Raw genomic sequence first — 17,628 nt, forward strand, 5'->3', positions numbered from 1 at the left:
TTCAGGTTTATCATGGCATGTGCTACAACTATCATCTGTTAATTTTGTATTTCCAATAATGTGCCTCTGGTACTTTCTGATATCAATTACCTCGTCCTGGATCGCCTCCGTCTCTGAAAATAGATTACCGTATCTCAACGACGCCACTTTGTCGATCCCAATGCGGTGAAGATACTGTCCATAGATAGATACCATACTTTTCCAATGCTGAATTTTTTTTTCCATTTGTTATATTTCTGATGTTCGGCACTTAAGAGGTGTGTAAGATTTATCGCAAAGATATATGCTTACATGGAGGTTGAAGTCATGTTTTCTTAGATGAAAATATGTCCTTAATCCGTCCATCTGGGCGAGCTAACGTAAGGCGCACTATATTACTACACGGATGGTGTTTCCTGTGCTTTCTGACCGTAGTGCGTAGGTTGCAATCATAACCCATATTCTTTCATTAGTTTCCTTTATAGCTGCTTGTTCCATTCTCCTGGATTGTTGCGTTCCCTACATGCCCTATACTTTCATTGCTTCAATTTCTTGTTCCTCTGCAGTGGTGAACCCAATCATTTCTAATGTGGATCCCCTCTTTATATTAATCGTTTTATATTTGTCCCAACTTCATGTCAATATCTATCGAGAATTTTTCTACTAGTTGGAACAGTTGTAGCAGCTTAGATGGTGACGGGGCATATAGTTTTAGATCATCCATATATAAAAGGGTTTTGATTTTCTACACGATATCCTATTTCTGTTCTTCTGGGAAGATTAGCGAGGGGGTTCGGTGCTAAACAATGAGTCTCCCTGAAATATTTTCCCACTTATACGGATGTCTTCAGTGTTGACTGTACCCCTGTCGTAAAATAATTGAATGGCAGTGCGCCATTGGTTCATTAGCTGATGGAGAAGTGTTACAAGGAGTGGGTGTATTTTGTATAGCTGAACTACTTGAATCAACCCAGAAAGTTTAATATTATTATTGCTATTAAATTATCATGGAGTCTCACTTGTGCATGATTATCTATTTTTTCTCAAGCAATCAATTTTTTTTTCTAGTAACCACTGTACTTTTGGAACATTGAAACTAGGTACGGGTAGGTCTAAGTGATCGCGGATTGCGCTTTTTAAACTTTACCCAATAATCGATTCAAAAAAAATTAAGATTTTTACTAGGGTGGTAAGTCATTAAGGTGCAAACGCTGTATATCACGAAAAATCAGCGAGTCTTAAAACCACAAATTGGCACCAATTTGAGAACGAGGCTATTAATACCGCACGGTTTAATGCTGCCAATGCATAAAATATGAAGATTCCGGATGGAATTTGAATAACCAAGATATTTATAAAAGCGGCGAGAAATATACGACGCTACTCAGTTTTGATTAAGGATTAAGTTGTGTCCGCGTTTAATTAGCGACCGTCCGGCTGATTTACGATGCTTCGAGCTTTTCTTTTTTAGTCTTACTCCCTTCTAAATTATATCTACGCTCACTTATTATTGCACGATAACTTTACCGAGCATACGATCTGAGCTCGCCCGGCACTTAACAATTCTTTTGGTTACTGGCTTACGTTTCACATTCACACACAGCCAATTTACATCAGCACTTAAAACTTTGATCTCGCACGGAACGAGGCTGAATGCACGCGGTGACTGTCAGAGACGGTTGTCTAGCCGGGTCTTTATTCAATAATTCACGCGTTGCATTAAAGCAGAAGTGGTCGGGTTTTCAAAAATATCATTTTATTTACTCTATGTACCCATTATGTTTATCTTGATAACATTTTAATTGGCTGTAACATTTTTATTTTTAGAGATATCAAGACAAAGAAAAAAACAAAATGTAGGGTTAGAAGCAAAGTTTTTTTTCAAGTTACGTATAAAACAAAACACTATCAATTTTCTGACATATAATAATTTTTTGAATGCAACACCCTTTATATCATATATGTGTTTAACAGAACATCTTATTCCGATTACAATGATGTAACACACTTTATATTGTAGTCCACTCGTTTTTGAAAAATCGGCAAAAATAGAAAATTTATATATAATTTCAAAGAGTGCCCTGACTGACAAATAAAAATACGTTTATGTTTGACAAATTAGTAAACAATATTGATGGTCGAATTATTGTCCAAGTCATTATTGTTAAAATGGTTTTTTAGCATCCACGAAAGGAGTGATATATACAAGTAGACTTTCTGAAAGTGCAACTGCAGCTCCTCGTCAGTATATTAGACTTTATCCAGAGCGCCGAGTTCCTTCAAAACAGACATTTCCATGTCTGCCAAAGAAATTTGCAGAACACGGTAACGTTGATAAAAAGGTATGCCGGAATCATAATGTTTTAAATTAATTATTTAAATTATTTAAATTAATTATGAGAGGGCATTAGGGATGTCTGTCTAGCGGTTATTGCGTTATTCAGGTCAATGGAAAGACTTGACGTCTCTAGCTGTTTTATTGTTAGTCTTAGTTTTATTCTTGAAGCCTTATCTTAGAATTTCTATTGTATTTAGATAACGAAAACCAGATCGTGCCTTAAAGATATCGGAAAAAGAATAAGTGAAGCAAGTAGCGGATTCCTCTAATCGTGGATTCGGATTAATGCAGCTGAACACAAACAAAAGATGTTTATAAATCGAATATTTTACGAATTTCTTGACCTAAGGCTATAACAAATGAATAAGTGGATCTATAATACTTTCCAAGAAATAAAGTTTTCGAGAATTTCCTCATACAGTTTTGAGTCAAACTAAAAGAGACTAGACCTCTTGCCAGTTTCATCAATCAGATTATCGTATCCCGAACATTCTAGAAGTAACATGACAAACTCTATATATTTTCCTAAACAATTAAAAATACAATTATTGACAACAACGAGTCCCAGCTGGTTAGCGGTTTCAAACCAATCCTGGTCTATATTCGCTGTCACTGTCACAAACATCTCAAGAGCTCCATCACATCCTTATGTGGCTGCGAGTATATTCGGTTGAAGCCATACCATGGTCCGTATTGTTCACACGCTGAATATTTAGAAAGAAACGTTCTGCAAAGAATATAATAATAATGTTTTTCTACTCCCTTCTGTAAAATACCTAATTACGCATCGATCTAGCGTGCGGGAAGCGTCGCTGTACCAGGTCAGTTTCGTTTCCCACGAATCTGAGCCAATTCGAACATTTCCGGAATTTTACCGCACAAGTTCGGGAGCAATCGAATGTTTTCGGAGATATTTCTCACGCTTTGAATTTTGATGTTTGCCAATTCTGACAGTCATGTCAGTGAATGTATTCGTGTTTTGAGAAAATGTGCCCAAAAACTGACGGTCCTAGAAAAGGTATAGTATGCAACACGTTCGGTAAACTTTTTAACTCACTCGTTTATTAAAAACTCGTGAATCAAATGCCGTTTACCGCACTTGTTGCATAATATACTATTTTAGCAACCCTAGCATAGAAATACTCATGATATGGCAGCCGTGCTGGATCGCTGATGAACAACTTAAACTAGTATATACACCCGCCAGTCTTCGGAATTAGTTCAGTTTGGTATACACTTGATAACAGCCATGGCTAAATCTGTCGCAAACTTTGTGGTATTAAGTCAAATAAAGACGATAAATGTTCCAAGTTCATTTAGTTTCAAGTTGCCATTGTAAACTCGTTTCATAGAACTCTTGACTGATATTGCGTTAAATTCATTATCCTGTGGCCACCAAAATGTTTTGCTTTCTTGGTCATCCTTTCAAACCCGTCAGATTTGCACACAGTCACACACAGCCGCGTTTCACATATTACTTTGACGGCGTCGGTGGGAGGAGCACATCGTATAGCCCCGGTAGGCCATATTTCACATTCGCAGCACAATGATTCAATTTATCATTTGCGTACGCATATCCGCCCTGTTTTGCTTTTTTTTGTCTTTTCGAATTTATTCCCGTGCAATAAATAATAGTCGCAACGAGCGGCCGCATTTGTAACGAGGATTGACGATGAAAAAATGAAGCGATTTGTACGCAACCCCATCTGGTCGTGTGATGGATGATGGTCCGATAATATAGCGCCAACCTAGGCTCGCCGAGGTGGAGCTATGGACACAGTAAATTACTAGTTTAATCAGTTGCAAATCTTAAAATGTTGCCTTTTCAATTGCTTATTGTTATTAATTTAATAAGCGTTAATCGGTCAACAATTGTTTTCCTTACCTTACCTTCTCCTTTAATCTTGAAGAATGTGTCCAATCTGGTACTGCTATCGACAGTGAAAAGAAGATTGACGTCTATTTAACGTCCACTTAAAAATCTTGTATTCTCTATCATATATTGTTTCTCTATCTTTGAGTAAATGTGGCAAGATTTGCTTAGTTTTGGTTGGTTTTTGTTACTCTTCTTTAAATCTTTTTTGTTCTACCATTTTTGACCACTGCAGCTATATCAACTACTCATTTCAGATCTCATTGTCCAGATAGCACTACCAACAGCTCTGCACTGGCATGGTCGCCCTGCGAGTCATTTTAGATGTCAAACTTATATTCATTTAACTTTAGCCGCCATCTATTGGTCCATTTCTATCTCTTGATATCCTATGGGTGCCAAAATTTGTCCATTATCTTTTGTAAATAGCACCTTGCACTCATCAATCGGTAGTTGATTGTAATGTCTCCCTTCGTGGACTCTAGCGTGGCGATGCTCACTGTTTAGTTTAATTTCACATAGTGAAAACATACTTACTTAATTTTGTTGCTTCGCCTGGTCTATATTTTTTGAAATTATAATTCCATCGACTCGTTTTCCTGTAAATAAATACGGAGCAATCAGCTCATTACAAAGTATTAAAAGTTTTTTCTTCTACGGTAACCTTAAAATGTTTATTTCTAAATGCAGAAGTTTGCCGTCGGTAATGGAAAACTAATAGACTCTGTCACAATGGCCTTTAAGTACATACGTTCGAGTTGATAGATAAGTTTAACTACTTTCGAACTTTCAATAAACATATTTTCCGTGGCTGTTCGAATTAAGGGTGGCGATAATTGCGGTAATGTCCGGCTGTAGGACGTAATCGCCATGCATCGAAATAAAACCAGAAATCGCCACAAATCGATCAATTTTTCGCCTTAACTAGGCCGTTATTAAAATTGACTAACTTCTATTAACAGAAAGTAGATTTTTACGTAAACACCATTAACGCTAATGGCGAAATGATGAATTAATAATGTTCGATTAGGCAAATTAAGAATTTCTGTATAAGTCGATCTTTCAAATTTATTAAATTTAATAAATAATATTCTACTTTATTGTATTTTGACAGTTTCAAGCCTCTTACGAGTTTTGAATTGGTTTTAGCAAAGTAACAAAGTAACAAAGTAAATCTGCAGCGCTCCCGCTACATTAAAATTACACCACTGGTTTGGCGGTAAAATATGTTTTACAGTAGTGGGATATGAAGAATTAGAAAAATTAGTTTAGTTAGTAGTCAGTGGGCTTGTAATATTTCTCAGAAACAGTGTTTGAAGAAAAATCATAGTCGGGTGTTTTTCCAGAACATTTGATCAGAAGCTATTGACGAGTGCTGACATAAGAAATTTGGTTTGATCGTTTCTATTTCATTTTTACTAAATGGCTTATATCCAATTAAAAAATTTTACAAAAAAGATCTCTAGAAGTTTTTGAATTGTATCATCAGCAATATGTAACATTTGGCTTCCATTTCTTAAATGGTGTATTGATTGTACTGAAATCTGTAATAAGAAACAACCCTGTAGCAAAAGTCGTTCTATTTGACCAAAAAAAAAATAAATAAATAAAAGATATGTAACATACTTCACTTTCTCAAAATAGAGATTTTTTTTAATTCGTATTTCGTGAATATAGTAATAATAATAATATTATAATAATGTTTCCTGAAAATTAATATTATTATTAATGTTATTTTAATATTTAAATAAATCAATCTAAACAATATTTTTTATTGGTCCTTATACAGAAGATAACCACTACATCATAATATGAAATTGCTTAACTTATATAACATGTAACATAACACTTGTAGAATCAAAACAGGAAGCCTTCAACTATACCACCTTGGCCCCCTCCTCTTTGCACTCGTAGTATACGATATGAAGCACTGTTTCCGATACAAGTTCTCATGGTTTGCTGATGATGTTACAGCTAAGATGATTAAAACTATTTTTAATTGGTGGAAACTACAATCAGATTTGATTAGTTTTACGAAATACTATGAAAGAAACAAATTAATTATTGTTGCTTCTTAAATAATGTATTTCTTGAACACGTCTTTTGTCGAGGATCTCGTGGTAATGTTTGACTCCAAATTATTGTTTGAGAAACACATTAAAACAATAGTCAACAACTCTTAACGTAACAATGCGAGTTTCTGAAATTTCAATAATTCTAAATCTATGATTTCATTATATAACCACAAATGTCAGCTCAAACTTAGAATACCCGTGTTTGGTATGGAACCTAATGTATTTCAACCACATAAACAGTATAGAAAACATCCTAAACATTTTTTAACGTTATTTTGTGTTCGACCCACACATTCTATTTATACACAGACCATTCTCTAATAAAATTGCACGTTTTCAAATAATTGAAGAAACTCAAATTTATTATGTTTCGAGTTTTTTTATACCAATTACGCAATTACCCTCCAATAACTCAAATGCAATAACTAATTAGTGAAATAGATATAGATCTTAATTTTACTAAAAAACTAGCTATTGTTGTTGTTTTATGACTCCATCTATAGTTTTAGTTAGTTTAATCAATCACATAATAATTAATCATACTTTGATTTCCTGTTCTTTTTATTTTCTTGTTTGGTTAATTAGTTTATTACATTTACATGTAAATCTTTGTCTAATGATTATCTAGGGAGAGCATTAGAAAACTTATGTGTACGCTGTACACTTTAATGTTTTATCTTGAATAAATAAATAAATAAGTTATTGTTATGGTGGCTTCTTCAGTTTGAAGGGGGCGGAGCTAAATGAGCGTCATAAACATCGTCTCGGATGACTGATTCCCATATTGGTGAAAGGTAAAGACCTGAGTCCGGGTTAAGATTGTATAGTTGCTTATAGACTTCGTTGGTAGAAGAATTGATTACATGCAAGGATTTTAGTTTTATCGAATAAAATTTTGAACCTTTGAGCAGAAAGCGCTCGGCACCTTCCATTTAAAACCAAAATTATAGAAACGCTACGTCGATGACTCTTTTGTTATTAGGCCTCATGGTTAAGAATGCCTACTAGATTTTCTTAGACATCTAAGCTCTATACGCACTAAAATTGAATTAGAAACTAATAACAACCTTCCATTTTCCGATATTCCTTTAAATAGAAAATCAGACATAACATTGAGTCATTTTGTATACAGAAAACCTACTCACACAGACCGATACCTTAATGCATCGTCACATCACCATCCGACCCCCCCTTAAATCGTCGGTTATCAACTCTCTTGCTTACAAAGCCGTAAACCTATCTCAACCCGAGTCACTGAACTCTGAATTAAAACACCTTGCCTCTGCTCTTCTCTCTAATAATTTCCACATTAAAGATATTAAGCGTTCCATCACAAAATACACTTTACCACAACCTTCCAATACCAACAAAACAAACAAAGACAAAATTTCATTTGAAATGCCGGGAGTTTACAGTATTCCATGCATATGCGGCAAAGAATACATTGGAAAGACCGGACGAAAAATATCCACTAGGCACAAAGAACACGAAAGAGCCTTAAGACTAAGACTAAGAAATATTATTCGATAAATCTAAAAAAAAAATTTGCATGTAATTAATTCTTCTCCAACCAACCGCGACTCAGGTCTCTACCTGTCACCAATATGGAAATCAGTCACCCGAGACGGTGTTTATGCCCGCCCCTCGTTTAGCTCCACCCCCCTCAAACAATAAATCAGCAGGTACAGCGTAAAATGCGAGGCAGTTTCAGTTAAACTCTGGAGAGGCCAACAGGATGATTGGCGAAACGTTAGCAAGTTCGATTTAACAATAACCGACACAGGAGGAATCCGGAAATTATGTTAATAGTATTACAGTAGTCTGTGGAAATTTCTTTGAAAAAAAAAATGGATAAACAGAAATTCATATTTTGGCGGTAAAATGTAGTTGACACTCAAATCACGTTGCCAGCACAGTAGGAGCAATTTTTATCTATGGCAATAATAGCAAAAAAAATTGAACTTTGACAACGACTTTTTGACGCATAATAAATTTTCCCAAAACTTGTTTCAGATAACGACTTGGTGGAACATATCGCACCGACCATATCAGACGCGAAGATGTCCCATCGTCCGCGGTAACGAACGCATCTGCATATCAGGAAACGAACCATATCTACAAAATGTTGATTAGAAAACGCTGATATCTCGACGTCAGCGATAACGCTAATTCCGAAATCTCGCGGTAGTTAGTCGATTGTGGCGCGTAGACGGTGTGATCGCGTTTTCAGTATGCGCTAGAGAAGAGAAAAGTGTGTAAACATTCTTCGAACGATAATGGGCGTGCTGTGGCGGAAAAGGTCTCTACTATTGAAGCTGGTGGTGGTGATCGGAACGGCATGGTTCACGATAGCGGTGTTGCTGTTTAGGGATTCCACCCAGGAGGTGAGGAGGAGAATTGCGGTGCCGCTAGAACAGCAACAGTTTGGGGTTAGTATTTGGTGACGCGTGGTTTTCTTAATCCGGCGATTAACGAACGATTAAATTCAACTGTCGCGTGGCGATAAGATCCTTTTATCGGCTTTACTATTTTGGTAACGTTAAGTCCTCCTATACGGCATTTTTTTGGCCTAAAATTAATTTCCTAATATAATGTCCACTCGTATAGCTATAATAGGGTCCATAGAGTCTATGGCGACACAAGAAATCAATATCTGAAAGTTAATCAGGCAGGGATTCTTCCTAATATTTATTCGGAGCTTTAATATCAAGAAGAACTGGAAAATGCAGACGACACCGCTCTGATAGCTAGACTGCCTGGAAGACCTTCAGACACTGATTGATAAAGTGGCAACAACAAGTAAACAAAAAAGATAGAAGAAACTATTAAATAGACCAAACTGGAATTCTTGGTCACCTCATGCTTCATGCAAAATATGATATTCTATGGATTATCATGCAGGGAAAAATCGGTAAAACTAAAACGTTAATAGAAAAGAAATAACATCAATACAGGTCAACTAACTATAGACAACGAGACAATTGACAAAGATCACCACTTCAAATACCAGGGCGACTTTTATGAAACCGAAGAAATATCTGACTGCCAAGATCTCTCACTAGCCTTGAGGGTGAGAATGGCGCTTGTATCTTTTCGGTGTTGCTGATTGATCTTGAGAGGTGGACACTCCACACAAGGAAACATCTAGGAGATTGAAGACGTTTGAATCGTGGGTATACAGACGCGTGCTCAAAATTTCCTGGATAGATAGAAGGAACTATTAAATAGACCAAACTGGAATTCTTGGTCACATCATGCTTCATGCAAAATATGATATTCTATAGCTTATCATGCAGGAAAAAATCGTGTGACGTAGAATGCGTAACTGTATTTGGCCTATCAAGTCTCTAGTACCTAACACATATCACTTTGCTTCGGTATATATTTTTTCATCATGGCTTCAAAAATCCCAGCATATGCAGGGCCTCTACACATATATCTAGTAGCTATATGCATACACCAAATGGCGCTGCAAAATAAGCAATGCAGTTGGTATGGTTGCAGCATTGCTACTTTTGGAGGTGAGGTTAATTGAGATAAAAGTTGGTTAATTAAGATTAAGATTAAATTATCAGAGGTTAACTAAGAGATATTTTAGAAACATGCAAAAAATTACTTAGAAATCCACTTATTTTGTCTGCGGGTTGTCCCAATTTTGATTGACTAAAATTCCAATTTTCCATTGTTATTTTCTTAAAATCGAGTGGCAAGAGATAAAAAGGAATACTTTTAAAAGTAGATTAGTTTTTTTGTTTAATTTAACATGTCAATGTTGGTTGGTACTACTACTTCAAAATTGGTACTACAACTACAACTTTTGTATATTTCTTTTGTAAAAAAATCAAACAATTGCATTTTCCTCGTCTACCCCTGATAATTATAAATAATTATTGATAAAACTTTTATTTCATTTGACCGACATTGCACCTTTAATGGTTTACTAGTTTCGCATATGATCAAATTTGAATAAAATCCATTTTGTTAGCACCTTGTATAAATAGTAGCAAATATATATTTTTGCTCTTTAAGTAGTAACAATGGGATTATAAATATTAATATAATTAAAAATAATCGACCTAAAATTAATGATATTGTTATAATTATCATAATTTTTTCATAATTTTGCCTTTAATTTTTGAATACTCGGTATAAAAGTAGAACAACAAAATTAAAAATCAATATTTCTTACAAAATTATCATCATCAAATTCAGATACGCTTGTTCAAATTAAAAACCACTTTGAAGTCCCATTGTCATTTATTTTGCAGAAAGTTTAATACTGTTTTTCTTTACTCCGACTCCTTTTAAACGAATATCAAATTTTCGTCATCTAGCTTAAACACGGCTTAAATCTTAAAATATCACCAGGTATTTATGTAACGATTAACGCTTAAATTAGTTTCCCTCGTGTGAGATAACATTCCCCTTATCGGATTAACTTGAAATTTCTGGTATTTGATATTTTTCCATAAAAGTTTTCTTCCTCGAGATTATTTATTACTGAATTTTAAGTATGGAGACAGCAAAAAAAACTTAATCAGTAGCAAATATTTTAACAAAAAAAATGGTTAGCGCGTCACTTAGGCAAGCAGAATTTACCTTTATTTTGCGAAATCTTATAAGTCGCGGTTGTTTTTTAAAGCAACTAATACGAACCACCCTATAAGCTATCCTTAGACGGTAATATTTTGCATGTTTTGTTTGCTTATCTATGTTTTATTGCTGGGAAAAGGTTGTTACGATAATCAAAACTGCCTATTGAAGATTAAGATTTGAAAAATATCCTAGACTTTTTTAAATGCATAATTATTATTTTCAAATATCAACTACCTAATACAATTTCAATGTGAAAATAAATAAGAACTAAAAGTTCAGATTTTCACGAAATTATATATTAGTTCTTATTTATTGTGATAAATGGCTTTTCATCAAGTAAAAGCCACCTCAGTTCAATTTCAATGTGCTTATAGATACGTATATATAAAAAATCTCGAAGTGCGCAGCTCCCTCAAAATCGTTTTATTCATCGATAACTGACAAGAACCTTCTAAAATAACCTGTCACTTCGATGCCAAACCATCCTGTCACCAAAACTGCTCATAGTTTTCTTTTTCTCCTACTATCATTGAGCTTTATTTATTTTTAATTCTGTTATTTAAATACTTTTGCTTTAATTTAAAACGATATGAATAAAATTAGATATGTAAGAGTATATTTTTGTCATAGGCTCGCGACCATGCTGATTTACCTGCACCCGCTGCCAGAATCATGCCGTTCCAAACGGCACTCCCTGAAGTTCCTCAGAAAAAAGACGAAGAAAATCTAGTGTTAGCACCACCGCAAGAGTTGCCTGGAGAGATGGGCAAAGCCGTTCAACTACCGACTAATTTGACAGGTAATATAAAACTAGCATTTAGGATTTCAACTCCCCTATCAAAATATTCGTCTTCGAATAAAGGATGGGGAATGATAGATGTGCTATGATAGATGTGCTCCTCAAATCCTGACAGAAAAATAGTGTCCAATACCAGTTTTCAAAACTTGATGCTTCTAATTACTTCCTTTGTTTTTTTTTCTTTCTCCAAACACAATGGTGGTGATTTCAGTGCTAGTGTGATCTGTAATTGCTTAATATGGATCGTAGAATATTCAGCCCCTCTCCTGTTTAGTGGTCGGTAATATTACTTCTGGTTCCTTGAAGTGGATTTGGTTCGAAGTTCAAGGTAACTTGAATAACTTCGGGAATCGAACAAGAAAGACCACTGGACGTAAATTTATTCAATTGCAATCCCATTTCTGATTAGATCAGTTTTTGCGTTTTATTCGAATACTTAGTTGTCGTTGTCGCGAGTTTTGTGTCTTCGGCATCCCCCTCTGAAACATTCAATCGTTTCTCGTTAAAGTCATTTGGGGAAATTGCACCCCGAACAGGAGAGCAAAGTTGAAGGTGCGAAAGCGGCAAGTCGTCCAGTGGCGTGGGAGGGGAAAAGCAAGTTATTGGTAAAAGACGAAAAAAATTTTAGACGAAAAATTGATTCGTGTCGAAAAGTGACTTTATCGCAGATTTATGAGGTCATCTCTGAAGTTCATTTTAGATAGGATTCTGCAAAAGCTACTGAGGTTGAATTAATGCGCCGTGTCGTCAGTTACCAGTGACGGACACAGAAGGAATCCAGAAGATTTGTAAATAATCCTTTTGTACATTTTGTTTATGTATATTATTTGACTATTATAACGAGTTGAATTTATTTGCTTTGCTTGATTAATGCGATAGGATATTTTTATATTCACCAACCTCACTATACAGGGTGTTTTCTAATTGAATATTAAGGGGGCGATTTTTGGGTTCATTTTAAAAGAAAACTTCATATGAACATATGTCCTAAACGTCTTAACTTTTGCGATACCGGGTGGTAAAGTTTTCAAAAAAAAAAATATATTTTTTTAATATCTGTAATACCATTTCAGATATTTTAATTAAATTTGGTACACATGTACTATGTATGAAGAGGCATTATTTCACCTGTCTATTTTGGCAGACCTTGATGGTACGCCACTGATTTTTCTTAAACTGAAAATAATTCTTACAACTTCCAGTCATTTCTAAAGAAATTTAATTTCTTTTTTTTTCAATCCGATATACGGTTTTCGCTTAAAAAAAATAGAAACTTCTCTGCATGGTCATAACAATATCGTTAATAAAATTAGTTTATTTTTAAGTGAAAATTTAATTAATTAGGTCTCCACTGCGCTGGTTAAATCGAGAACTTTTGTTGTGAAAAATAAAATATCTATCTAAAACAAAATCTCTAGTTATAATTACCAAGAAGTCTTCCTCAGAAAAAAAAACATGATACTGTTCTCTTTACTTTTACAGTGTTAACGAAATAACATAATATCGTAACAACAGATAAATAATAAACGGTTCTAATTAAAAAAATTCACTACCCACACCTATTTTTAGCAAAATAGTCTGATAATAAATTAATAACAAACTTTTTGAAAAAATGTCGAACATAGAAACCAGATAAGTTGTTGAAAGTGTCCTTCACCTACACGCGCTTTAGTTCTTTCTCATAAGGCCGCGCACTCTTTGAAGTGTACCTCCAGTACCTTCAGCTATTCTATAGTGTCAACTGGGGTGCGATAACTATTTAAATCTGGGACCTAGGGACCATGGTTGAGGTCCGCGGCGACCAACTCATCTGTTATTAAATGTGTGATTTAAATATTCTCTTACTGCAACACTAACCGCATTCATAATTAAATATGGTACTTTTTCTAGCAATATTGCCAAATCCTCTTCTAAAAACCGGCGATAATTATGTCCATTTACCGAAAATTGTTGTTGATGTATACATTTTGCAACTGTTTTTATTTATTTATGTATTTATTTTTTTAAACGTAAACCGTACATCGGATTGAAGGAAATCTAGAAATTAAAATTCTTTAGAAATTATTGGAGATTGTAAGAATAATTTTTATTTTAAGAGAAATCGGTGGCCTAGTATCAATGTCTGCCAAATGTGAAATTTTGTACGCCCGCCACTGGTGTATTTAAAAATAATTGTATTACACTAAACAATGCCTCTCGATATATAGTACTTGCGTGCCAAATTTCATAAAAATATATAAAGCTATAAAAAAAAATTCAAAAACTTTACTATCTTGTATCTCAAAAGTTACATTTAGGACATATATTTTCTTTTTAAAATGGGCCTCAAAATTGCTCTTTTAATTATTGATATTCAATTCGCTGTATATCTAATATTTTTTCCGTATTATATAGTCGATGTACCATCGGCCACTCGTCACTCAATTTTAATTACCTTCTGCTCACCTTGATTCTCGTTTCGATAAAAATAAGATGCTTCTTGTAGTCATCTTTTTTTATAGTCTTGGTAATGGTGCTATCGACATTGGATCGTCATTCTGTGAAACCGCTTTGCTCTTCTACTGTGTGCAAGTACCTTTCCAAGGGCACCGTAATAATGCTTCCATACCTGCCAACCAATGGTCACTGTTGCACTGATACTTCTATAGTTCTATCATTTTTTGACTCCTTCTTATGTGTTAATATTAAAATATCTATTAGTATATTTAAGGCAGGTCTACTGTATTACCTTCCGGATCTGAGAATCTTCAATTTCCCATTTTTCTCAGCACCTACTTTATTTCCTCTATCGTTATTTCTTATTATTTCTTATTAGCCGAAACCGCGGTTACTTTTATTTCAGTTCAATCAGAAGCGAATAATATATTGGAAAACACTATATCCGGAGGTTGATGCACGCTACTGGAGCTCGTGAAAACTTCCTCGACGAAACCAAATACGTTTTCGGTGGGAAAAGAATCGTTTGTTCCGTTCTCCCGCCATTTTCCCTCTGCGGCGTTCCGCGTGTGTGTGGGGTAAAGTTAGTCGTAGTATTCCTCTGGGAAGCCCCGCGTGAGAAATGGATCCGCAACGCGCGTAGTGGAAAGGGGCCGACGTATGTGTATGTGTGTGTGTGTGTGTGTGTGTGTGCGGGCACTATGTAAAATTTTCAGAACGTTGCCCTGGATGCGCTCTCTAGAAGTCGAGATCCGATACCTACGGGAATTGACGCCCACCCGTCTCCCTCTGCACGCTAGGGGGTTGAAGGTGCATTAATAAACAATGTCCGGATGAAATTGCCGTGTGTTCGACCAGAACGTCGTGGGTCGCACGATTTAATTTGAACATGGCAGTCAAATTAGAAATAAATATCATTTGGGACTTCTGTATCCCATGACCGGTTAAACACAGAAGTTCGAATGACATGACTGATATGTCGAGACTGTGGTTTTATTTTTCTCATGAGGTCTGAATGGACTCGCCATCTTTTCTGCTGACTTGGGAAATGGTAATTTCTTCATTTTCGACTTTATGTACGTCTCACAGTTTTTGACCATGTTACTTTCAATCTCCGTGCTACCATAGTCCACAGGAATATCTTTCATTGCCTCAAGGTGTATATGATCTAACCTCTCATGCCATGTTGTAAGAGAGACTCCATCTAACTTCTTTTGCATTTTTTGAAGTGTACCATCAAAGTTTTCTGTTGAAGTTACCTTCACGAGTGACAACTGCCTTCCCATCATTGATGACGATTTCACAGTTCTTATTTTCAAGTCTTATAAATCATAGAAATGATGTTATCCTTCAGCGAGGTAGAGTACCCCGGTCAACAGCACAGTACCGTCACCACATTCATTTGAGATTTTCATGCGCACAGTTCCAATACCTTCTGTATTTATTGGGTTTCCATCACCTTACCTCATATTTCCAGGCTCTCTTCTCAAGGTTTCAAATAGACTCTCATCGAACATCATGTGATCTGTCGCCCCCGAGCATGAACATGTTTGTTAAAACTGCTGCTTTCTTTTCGTTTTTCTGCATTAATGATGACGCAGTACTTTTCATCATTTGTGAAACCTACCTGGAACAATTTTTCTTCTGCGTCTCCAACTTGCTACTTAGGGCAGTGCCAGCTACATTAGAATCATCTTTCATTGGTTTTTCTTCCAACAGTCCTTTTGCTTTCACAGTTTTCAGTTTACAGTTCACAATTCTCTCCAGACCCCTTATTTTGCCATAGGAAGACCAATGAGAACAATTAAAACAAGGGTTTGGTCTGACAGCTCAATACCAACTTGTGAAATTTTGCGATAATTACCTACCGATGTAATCCTGTACATTGCACTCTTCATCCTTCGTTGTGTTGAACAACTCAATATCTTCCATGCATCCTTCACTCGGGTACAGTCTCCATTGTCATTTAAGTAACTATCATTGACCAAAAAATGCGAAAGCCCTCGAATTTTGTGATTTCTGCGTTTCCGTAAGGACGGCTTTTGCAAAAAAACCAGGCTCGATAGCTTCCCAACATCCCTTCTGGATGAGTCTTCACTCTTGTCGACCACGCGAAATAGTTATCCTGTGTCAGTTTGGGGAACTTAATTTCCATATCCCCGAAAACCGACGCCATACTTTTACTATTTTGCAAAAGTTCGAAACAGTTCTCACGTTCTCTAATTGGCTGCCATTACCATCATTGACATAGGTACCACACCAAATTCAACTCGTATTACATTACATATGTCTCATAACCTTTGTCAAACATGCATGGTCACAGAGCAGTGGTAATTTTTCATATGCATACTGTGAATGATTGATCATTCATATTAACAATAAATTGGATTTGCATCTAGGACCGACTTCATATACAGACTGTTTCTCAAAAAGACGTGCAGGTTGATGACGTCAAAGCAAGAGGAAAACTTGCATCAGCCTGTTAAAGTTGAATTGTTATTTTTGTTTTTCGATTATTGATTATTAATTATTATTATTTTTTTATTGATTTTTACAAAACTTCTCGATTCCTCCTGCGTCGGTTTTTGCTTAGTCGAAATTGCTGACGTTTCGCCAATCATCCTGTTGGCTTCTTCAGAGCTTGACTGAAAAAAAAACTGTTTCAGTTTTTTTCAGGTGTTGGTCGACACTATTGTAGAACCGAGGATATATCTCATTAATTATAACTTGCGGTGCAACAATTATTTCAAATTATAGAGCTATAGCACTCCTATCAGAAAAATTGTACCACTTATGTAAAAAACGACTCTAATGTTTATATGCTCTCAAGAAACTCAGATATTCAGTACAATTTAAGACCTAACCTTAACATAAAGAGGTACATCGACTGTCTCTTACATTAAATAGTCTATTTATTTTGACTGCAAAAATTGATAATAAATTGCCTTATCTAACATTATTAATTTTAATTTTTATTTTTATTAATTAAATAGTTATTATTATAATATAATACCTTTATTACAGCCTTAAAAATTTGGACTTAGGTGCGTCAAAACGTCTTGCTTATCTTATTATAATATAGTAAAGACTCACGCGTTTCTAAGAAATGAGTAAAAATAAAACTATAATTTGTATCTGTCTGTTTAAAACCACATGCTGATATCTCCCTATTACATTACTATTTTGTTTTTTTAAGGCTTGTGTAATGTCTGATAGGGATTTCTTGTGTTAGAAATGTAATTCCTTATAAACAATAATAATATTAATCATATTTCACGCCAATTCTCCGCAGAATTAAGAATTGTTTTTGTTACGATAGGTCTGCATAACTGTAATTGTTGTCTTTTACGTTATAGGCGACGTAAAAAAAATGGTGGACGATGGGTGGATGAAAAACGCTTTCAATCAATATGCCAGCGACATGATTAGCGTACATAGGAGTTTACCCGATCCGAGAGACGAATGGTAAGCTTTATTCCTCTTTTTCAGTACAGAATGGTCCGGATATACGTGCTTTTCGTTTAAGTTACGC

General features: G+C 35.2%; 1 protein-coding gene across 2 annotated transcripts in view; it reads left to right on the forward strand.

Annotated features, from left to right (window-relative positions):
* The window catches only part of LOC132698942 (putative polypeptide N-acetylgalactosaminyltransferase 9), a 111,566-nt gene that overhangs the window by 35,223 nt on the left and 58,715 nt on the right, over nt 1–17,628 (forward strand). For both annotated transcript variants that reach the window (XM_060665283.1, XM_060665282.1), the window contains exons 2-4: nt 8,279–8,694; nt 11,492–11,660; nt 17,453–17,561. In XM_060665283.1, the coding sequence (XP_060521266.1) occupies nt 8,542–8,694; nt 11,492–11,660; nt 17,453–17,561 (431 nt within the window). In that variant the 5' untranslated portion in view covers nt 8,279–8,541. The remainder of the gene's footprint in view (nt 1–8,278; nt 8,695–11,491; nt 11,661–17,452; nt 17,562–17,628) is intronic.

This window comes from Cylas formicarius, unplaced genomic scaffold, assembly GCF_029955315.1.
Source record: "Cylas formicarius isolate icCylForm1 unplaced genomic scaffold, icCylForm1.1 PGA_scaffold_3__17_contigs__length_32017465, whole genome shotgun sequence".
In the NCBI taxonomy this organism is placed as follows: domain Eukaryota; kingdom Metazoa; phylum Arthropoda; class Insecta; order Coleoptera; family Brentidae; genus Cylas; species Cylas formicarius.